The sequence below is a fragment of the Coffea arabica genome, chromosome 6c (genome assembly GCF_036785885.1).
Source record: "Coffea arabica cultivar ET-39 chromosome 6c, Coffea Arabica ET-39 HiFi, whole genome shotgun sequence".
Classification (NCBI taxonomy): Eukaryota; Viridiplantae; Streptophyta; class Magnoliopsida; order Gentianales; family Rubiaceae; genus Coffea; species Coffea arabica.
In genome coordinates this window covers 5,796,620-5,805,500 of record NC_092320.1, presented here as the reverse complement: position 1 = coordinate 5,805,500, position 8,881 = coordinate 5,796,620, and the positions used below count along the sequence as shown (strand labels likewise).

The window sequence follows — 8,881 nt, the reverse complement described above, 5'->3', positions numbered from 1 at the left end:
TGTATTATAAATGCATAAACGTATATAAATATAAAAACATAAAAATTATAAATTATAAATTATAATATACATTTATATAATATTCATTTATAATTTATATATTTATAGTAATATACATTTAAACATTTATATATTTATTTATAAACATTTATAAAAGTATAAATATATTTATTTATAAATATTTATAAATGTATTATAAATGCATAAATGTATATAAATATAAAAATATAAAATTTATAATTTATAATTTATACATTTATATAATATTCATTTATAATTTATACATTTATACATTTATAAATATATTTATATTATGTATTATATATAATATAATACATTTATATATTTTTATATAAATATATTTATTTATAAATATTTATAAATGTATATTTGTATATTGTTATAAAAATTTAAAAATTATACATTATAAAAATACTCGAAAATATGTTTTAAAAATATATCTAAAAATAATCCATAAAACATCTACAGTAAAAGTTTTTTATATAATTTTTGAAAAATAATCAAAAAAATAATTAATCCAAACGGACTTGTATTTGAAAAACGAAATGCTACGGTCATGTTTTTAAAAAACAACCCAAAAAACAGTTAATCCAAAATAGTTTTACCATTTAGGACCGCGGCAACCCGGTGCGCAGCAAATATATACAGATGTAACTTGAATTTTGGCTTCCAAACTCTGGAATATCCAGTTTAAAAAAGAAATTGGCAAAATTCATGAAGGGAAAGTAGTTTCCGCTGTGCTCCATCAACTCTCACGGTTTTTTTTTTTTCGGTACAAAGGAGGGCGTTAGCCCGTTATAAATTAACTAAACGTGGGATTGCCACTCCACAAACATCACGGCTCAGAAGTGTTCGTAAAGCTTGTGGAGGTTCCTGGAAAATAGTCATCCCCGGCCGTAAACCCTTTCCTAGCTTCGCCAAGTAATCTGCACAACAGTTTCCTTCACGCCACGAGTGTTCCAAATTACATTCCGTCATCTTTGTCGATCGTCCTCCCATCTTCTCCTGCAAAGTCGAAAACCCTGATTTTACTAAAATATCTGCAACTTTTGCCCCCTTTTGATCCTGCTCAGCTATGGCGATGACCGTTGAAGGTACACGCTTATTCGATTGACTTTTCGCATTTACTCAACTGCTCTAACGCAGTGCCGTCTGATATTATTATTATTAAGTGTTTTGTCTAATTTTGCGGTTGACTGATTAACTCAATTTCAATTGTTAACAGTACTCTAGAGTTCTATCATTTTGATAATCAGGATTGCTTTTGTATATGAACGTTATTATGAGATTGTTCTAGTCTTTAATTTCACGAAATATGAATTGACTTGTGCGAACTAAAAGCCCAGGTCCGCGTATATTGAAATTTTAGTGGCTGACCTCTGTTTTTTTTTTAAAAAAAAAAAATTTCTTAACGCATTTTCACGCTTTATATATCGTAGTTCTGCCATCGAGCGTGAATTATTGCAATTTATTAATCCTATTTGAGTAGAGAGAGCAGAGAGAAAGTGGAGTATTTTATCTAAATGACGGGGAGATTTAGATTTAGTAGTTGTTGGTTTCAAGCGGACATTGTATCCCGTTGGTTGCATTTTGATATGTTTGATATTTCAAAGCGCTAACACTTCTTCTTTGGTCGTTCTAATCGGTTTCCTGGGGTTCTTGTTTCATGGTGCTCGCTCATCGGATGCAGTGTAAGTTCGATGTTGACATTTGGGTTTGTTCTGAATTTCTGATTTAGTTTTAATTCTAACTTTACTCATACGTATCAGGCTTGCAGGGCTTGCTTTTATGTTCTCAGCTAGCATATTGTTACAGATCCTGGTAGGTTTTATGAACCTATTTTAGGGTGATTGTTTTGGATACGTTTGTAGTTTGTGAGAGCGATGTGCTTTTAGATGTCTTTGGATGGTGCAACTTTCTTCTGTAAGCAGTTTGTTCAAGTCTTCATGCCTGTTTTAGTAATCAAGTTCTATCATGGGTCGAGGTTTTCTTTGATGATTTTTTTGTGCAATCTCACCCCTCAACCAGCAGTACAGCTAGTCTTGACCTTAAATCTTTGAAGTTTCTGAGAATCGCCTAATCTGTTGTGTTCATAGGATATAATTTTCTGATATCATGGCACTGTTGTCACTTTTAATTTTTTTGGCTAGAAGCCTTGCTTCTTTGCCATGTGGTTGGTCTCTTGAACAGAACATGTGGCTTAGTCACTGATAGTGCTGTCAGTCTGGCTCAGTAGCTGAGATTTTATACTCATTTTGCTGATTTCATGATACATAATTTGTTCAAAAAAAGAACCCTTCATGAGATGTATAAACTGTGAGAAAGATTGAGATCAAATCTCTCTCTCTCTCTCTCTCTCTCAACTTTCGGCATATCTAAATATTAAAAATTTAAAATTATCTTTTTCTTGGCCTATATCAATAGGAATTTAAAAATTATTTTAACAAGTTAAGAGCACTGGTTGCTCGATACAAACAAAAGAATACAACTCTGACTATAATTTTAATGAAAAACTAAAGAAAAATGATCTTAGCATATTCATTTTGTGAATGTGACGCTGGCTAGTCTGCTTAACTTTGTAATTGATATTCAGAATTCATCATGCATGAAATGGTTGAAATAGATGTTTCAATTTGCTTTCTAAAGTGTAGATCTGGTTACCATACCCCATCAATAGACCGAACCACTAAATGGTGCCTATTTATTGCTGTTGAGCAATTGAAGTTAGTGTTTTAGTCATATTTTCTCACAGATGAAACGGAAGGATCAATAGAAAGAGGGAATTCTGTTAGTATACCAATTATATTACAACTTTATAGAGTGCAAATTTTCAAAAGCATCAATTAGGTAAAGGAGAAATTTGCTTTTCACTTTGCAAACTTTTGATTAGACTCTTTTGCTAATGGATTTTGAAAGATTTATGTTCTATTTTAAATGGTTGATTTTTCTTCGCCTCTGTGCATTAGTGCGTAGTTGTGCAGTTGTAAACTTGTCCTTTCGCTTGTTGCAGTAAATTTTCTATTCTTCTTTACAGGCTTGTGCAATATACAGTAACTGGTGGCCATTGTTATCAGGTTGGTGGGTTAATGCCCTTTTTTCTTGTAATGCAAAGAGTAATAACATTTAGGAGGTGTAGTTATTGAACACTGTTACTTCTGACTTACTGACCAATCTTTGTTTTTTCAGCTCTTATGTATGTTCTAGTGCCCATGCCTTGTATGTTCTTTGGTGGTGGGACTACTCAGTTCTTAACTAGTCGTGATGGTGGAGGGTGAGTGATCTTAAGGAAATGCAGTTAATTTTGTGTACTGTGTTTGCAAGTTTTGCATCAACTATATGTTTGGCAAAGGTTCACCACTTTTTTATGTGTAGCTTAGTTACTTTGCTGCTATCCTACATGGGGTGCTTTTTTATGTCTAATCACAAGGTCAAGGACATGCAGTTAATTGTGTATTGTGTTTGTAAGTTTTGCCCGAAGTATATATTTGGAAAAGGTTCACCACTTTTTATGTGTAGCTTGGTTAGTTTGCTGCTATCCTACATGGAATACTTTTTTATGTCCAGTCACAAAGCTGAGGACGTGCAGTTAATTTTGTGTATTGTGTTTGCACGTTTTGCACCGAGTATATATTTGGAAAAGTTCACTACATTGTCTATCCAACTTAGGTACTTTGCTGCCATACTCATGGGATGCTTTTTTATGTCTAATCACAACTTGGTGGCCTTGTGACCTTTTCTTTTTTGTTTATTCCTAGTTTGCCGTCCAACTTGATTGCTTCACCCCGAAGCTTGATAGGAGTGGTCCATCAAGTCATTTAAAAATTTGTTTTGAGATTTTTCGTAGCCCTTAGAATGTTAAGTTGACATGCAAGAAACATTTTTGAGGCATTCTCTGTCACTCTTATTTGCCACAGATGTTTTCGAAGAATTTGAATTTCTGAATATTCTTGGCCTGCCTTCTTGTTTGATTTTTGGTGTACGAGGTCTCATTCTTTTTCATATAACGGTTGCTGCTATCTGTTCCTTCTAGTAAGCATTCCCTTCCAAGTTCTTACTTTTAGAGCTTGCTGATATTCATTGCTTTAACATGTTTCTGTTCTGGAAACACCATCTCAGTATATGGTTATTTGGTTGCTCTTAAGAGGATGCTGCGCTGCATCTTCCCCTTTTCTTTCCTTCACTGATTTATTGTGGAGATATATTGATTTCTGTTGGTTTTGCTCCAGATTTCTGCTGTTTTTTTGCACTGTGTAACTCGGACTCTCTTCTTTTCTCATAGATGGATAGATGCTGCAAAGTTCTTAACAGGGGCATCAGCAGTGGGGAGCCTAGCCATTCCAATCATTCTCAGGCATGCGAATCTGATTGGAACCGGAGCTATGTTCATTGAATTTACTTCTTTCTTCATATTTGTGTGCACTGTTTTGTGTTTCCACCGTGCTAGTCTTGAAGATGAATGGTGATGGTAATGACGCAATAGTCTTGTAAGTTTGCATGTTGATCGCTTGCAGGTGCTCTAACAGACAAATGAAGAATAACATTCGGAATGAAGTGGAGAATGTTTTCCCATGTATATAGCTAGAACACAAGTTCTTTCCTGAATCTTCATAATTTATTAGGTTCCCTCTTCCACAAGTTGTGATATGAATTTTATAACGGGATTAGATATTATTGCTAAGAGATCAGTAAGACCTCTTACAAACAGGTGCAGACATAATCACATAAGAATTGTGTATTTGTTGCATGTACTGGAGATAGTAGTGTGGTTTGGTTCCCGTAGGAAAGGAAAGGAAAGGAAAGGAAAGGAAGGAATGAACCCCAAAAAAAAAAAGGGATAAAAAGGTCCGGTTGATTCCGTTCCTTTTTTCTTCTCAACTCCTTTATGCAAAATGGGTACACCTCAGTGATCCACGTGTTCCGTTGAATTCTTTTACAGCAGCTTCATCGGGTATGGAATGGAATGGAAGACCCGCATTCTCTCCCCAAATGAAAAGTTATGCTCCTTCTGTGGTGACTGACCAGTCAACCAGAGATGGTTCATCCATCGTCAAGGTTTATTGTTTTATAGGACTCGTCATGTTCTGCAAGAGCAAACCTTGCTTTCAGGTTTACTTGGACTAACACAGAAGAATATTCGGTCGCGGTTAGCAATTACTACAAATTTATGATCACATAATCTAATTTCCATTTTCCATGCAGCTGTTCAGTCTTTGGTAAACAATAATTCTTGGTCCGTTTGGACCGCAGATTACTTAAGAAAAATTATTTGAAATAATACTACAGCACTTTCTTTGATATGATATAATGTACGTGAGCGACTAAAAATTGCGTTTATATGATGCACGTAGAACAAAATTTTTTTTTTTTGGTAACACATTTTTGCTTGTTCCCTCTCGGCAAGTATGCATACGCCGATTTACCAATATACCGTTGAAGGTCTTCTGTGTCGTGGTAACGTGGGTCGGTTGACCGCCAAAAGGAAAAACCCTTTGTCTTAAACATCAAAGTTACTATTGTAAATTATTTGAAATATTTTTACTGTAGTACTTTTTGTGATGTGATATATGTGAGATAAAAAGGTGTATTAAAAATTGTATTGGTGATATAAACAAATATATTTAGACAAATAATCTTCTATCCAAACACACTCGTAATATTACGGAATACGATCGTTGGCTAAAGTTCCTTTCCGTTAGTTATGGCAAATAATTTACGTGAAGTTCCGCGTCTAGACACTGCCCAGTCTTTGACTGAAGGAGAAATTCACCTCAAAAAGACTTTAGATGAAATTTTATGGTTGTTTCCATCTGACGAGACGAGAGACTACGAGGACCGCGACATAAAATTCGCTCTAGGACTGAGCATGTGAAAGCACGTGCCATTTTCCTGTCCAGTACTTGAAGAATACTGGAAAAGAAGACGAAACGAAAGCACCAAACTTCAAATCATTACGCACTGGCTTTTTAATTTTTATGGTACAGACACCTATAACCTAAAGTTTAACAATACTGGCACATGAAAATACCCAATGAAACACTTTTATGTTTATGTGACGACGCTCATGCATCTGCTGCTATAATTGTCTATAGTGCAAGGTTTCTCAACTGCATACTTGTACTCACTTCTACCCGTCTGTTCCTGCCAAATTTATGACACTTCAAAATACAAAAAAAAAAAAAAAAAAAACTATGAATATGCATGTAGCCCTGTTTAGTGTTTACGCATCCCAAAAGGAAATAATAAACAGGCGATGGTTAATTAGGAAGAGATGAAATGCAAATATATGGAATTTTCCTCCTCTGATGACACTTTCACTGGTAGCCAGGCGTCAAAATAGACACCCCAACAAAGAAATTACATCCGTTTGGGGCGGTGTCGATAAAATTGCAGGTATCGAGCAATGTTTTTAAACCCGGACCGGAAAATGAATCGGAGAATCTTTCTATTCACGATTCCATCGGTTCAACTAGTTCGATTCCGGTTCAAAGGTTTAATAATTTTTTATTCATTCTAGTGTTAAAAAATTTGAATAAAACTAAAATATTTATTTTTAAAAATAAATACTTAATAAAAATCGATTGAACCTCCTGATTTGTACCAGTTTAATTGATTCTTTTGGTTTTTAATTGAACCAGATCGGAGGCATAGCCGGTTCGCGGTTCAACCGATCAAACCGGCTAGTTCGATCCGATTTTCAAAAACATTGGTACTGAGTTAGATTTAGAATGTGAAGGATGGAAAGCTTGCAATCCTCAGGCAATTTTCACTGTCAGTCCTAGCCTAGTATCACCTCAATTCTATATTTCCACATTGTTACTGATCTTTGCTTCCGTCTCTTGCTGAAAGGATTTAAAAACTAAATAAATAAAACATAAAGACTAGTAAAAAAAGGAATGAAGCTTCTGTCAGATGGTGAAGGTTGCATTGCGAAGGCAGCTTTCAGGCCGGATTATGATGCATGGATATCATATTACAGTGTCTGCTATGGTCCGCCACTAAATTGAAGTTGAGAAGAAGGCTAAAAACAAACGAGTGGAATATTATTGTAGTACATTGTTATTCAAGAAGATGACACGGGAAAGAAGTCAAGAACATACATGCACTACGTCAAGCAAGCAGTTCTTTACAAGTCTGCTTGTAAGTCTTGGCTAATTAGAGCCAAACACTCTTTTAACTTCATCTTAGAAATAGACTGCGAGGGTGTTCATTAGTTGTCACTGAAAGTTCTTATTTTGGTATCTTTCCTAGCCAGGTGATTCTATCCTAAGATGTTCTAATTACGACTCTAATTGTAGTATTAATTACAACTAAAGAGTGTAGAAAGATTGAAAAGTTATCAGCTTAGGGTAATAAAACTCGTCTTACATATAAGAGGAACAAGAGCTTAGGACCATAATACATTATGGTTGGGGCGAAAAAAAAAAGTTGCTCTTTGATGACCATAGATGACAGCCGATGCATTAACTAGTGTTGTAGTTTTACAAGCTTTATGCAAAGACATTTATTCTTTCAACTCCTTAATTTGAACCGGTTAATAATAATTACCAGAAGTTGGGTTATGCTAGTGCAACTAGCTAGATTAAGGAAACCACACATGTCTGAAGATGGAAATCAATTTATTCCCTCTTCGTACCTGCAGTTACAATTGAAAACCCAAAATTCAGTAAATATGCTGCAAACTTGGCATCTCATTGTCTGTGCTTTTTTTTTTTCCTCCTAAATTTGGAAATAGTTTTGTTTTTTTTTTTTTGAAATAATTGTCTATATGTAGTTCAACTTACAGCAGAAGTAAATTTCAGCCAATTGCGTGCGCTTTGATTCATGAACGTTAATAAGCCAAAAAATGAACATGTTTCTCTCGAAGGACCACTAATCACTAGTGTCTTGTAGGCCAAACTCCGTTGTATAGCATGTTGCCACTCCCTTTCGGGAAGACTTTGCAGTTGACGAAGCAGCTATATTATATAATCACGGATAAGGTGAATTCGAAATTGGATTAATGAAAGTGATGGTAGACATCACTTTTGATTAGTGAAGAAATTTGTTGTGTTTTCATACTTCTATTATGGTATTGTCTACATCGTCTTAGTACCTACACTGTAGGATTGGCGCTACTAATTGCAGAGCTAGAAGTACCTTTCGATGGTATTACACCAAAAATTACGACACATGACAAGCAAGAAGTCTCGGCGTGCTAACATTACAATTAAGATGTCCAAGCTAGTGAATACTACTATTACTTTGGACTCTTGGCTCTGTTTGGCACCCTTATTTTTAAGAATGTTTTGAATTATCAAAAAAAAAAAAAAGAATGTTTGTGATAAACAAGTTTTTTTTTAACAATTTTGTCTGTAAAAATGCTTTTAAAATATTACAAAAATCTTAAAATGCACACTCTAAAATATCAAAAAACATAAGCTCATTTCTCTATTCTATCACCACTCTTTCTAATCATTTCCATCTCAATCCACTGTTGCCGCTGTCACCACCACCTCCTCCTCCTCTCCTTTTTTCCCTATTCCTCCCTCTTTCTAGTTTCCCCTCCCTCCTCCTCTACTCTCCCCACCTTCTCATCCTTCCCCTCTTCCCCTATCACCTCCTTCTCCCTTTCTCTCCCAATCCCGCTAGTCGCAATCGAGAGAGAGAGAGAGAGGCACAAGTTTGAGAAGTATCATTTCAAAATGGTTTCACCTACGCCTGACAAATTGCCCAAGTTTGAGATGTGTGTCATTTCAAAATGGTTCCACTTTCATCTACACTCGACAAATTTCGAAATCCTAGTGTAAGAAAAAATCAACCACTTAATTCCAATGTAGTCAGCGAGTAAATCAAGCTAGTGACATATATACAAGCTGAAGCA

The 8,881-nt window shown here is 35.0% G+C and overlaps 1 protein-coding gene across 5 annotated transcripts; it reads left to right on the top strand.

Moving 5' to 3' along the window:
- The first annotated feature begins 710 nt into the window (after positions 1 to 710).
- LOC113694193 (vacuolar protein sorting-associated protein 55 homolog) lies at positions 711 to 4,765 on the top strand. Of its 5 annotated transcripts, XM_072052358.1 has the most exons (6): positions 1,122 to 1,712; positions 1,799 to 1,842; positions 3,056 to 3,095; positions 3,208 to 3,292; positions 4,301 to 4,372; positions 4,533 to 4,765. In XM_072052358.1, exons 1-6 carry the CDS (start codon positions 1,688 to 1,690, stop codon positions 4,597 to 4,599), a joined length of 333 nt encoding a protein of 110 aa, XP_071908459.1. In that variant the 5' UTR covers positions 1,122 to 1,687; the 3' UTR covers positions 4,600 to 4,765. The 5 variants fall into 5 exon arrangements, with proteins under 5 accessions (XP_027068857.1, XP_027068858.1, XP_071908459.1 ...); XM_027213056.2 differs by lacking the exon at positions 1,122 to 1,712 and adding an exon at positions 711 to 1,115 and having other exon boundaries at positions 4,301 to 4,765; XM_027213057.2 differs by lacking the exon at positions 1,122 to 1,712 and adding an exon at positions 713 to 1,115 and having other exon boundaries at positions 1,791 to 1,842; positions 4,301 to 4,765.
- The last annotated feature ends 4,116 nt before the right edge of the window (positions 4,766 to 8,881 follow it).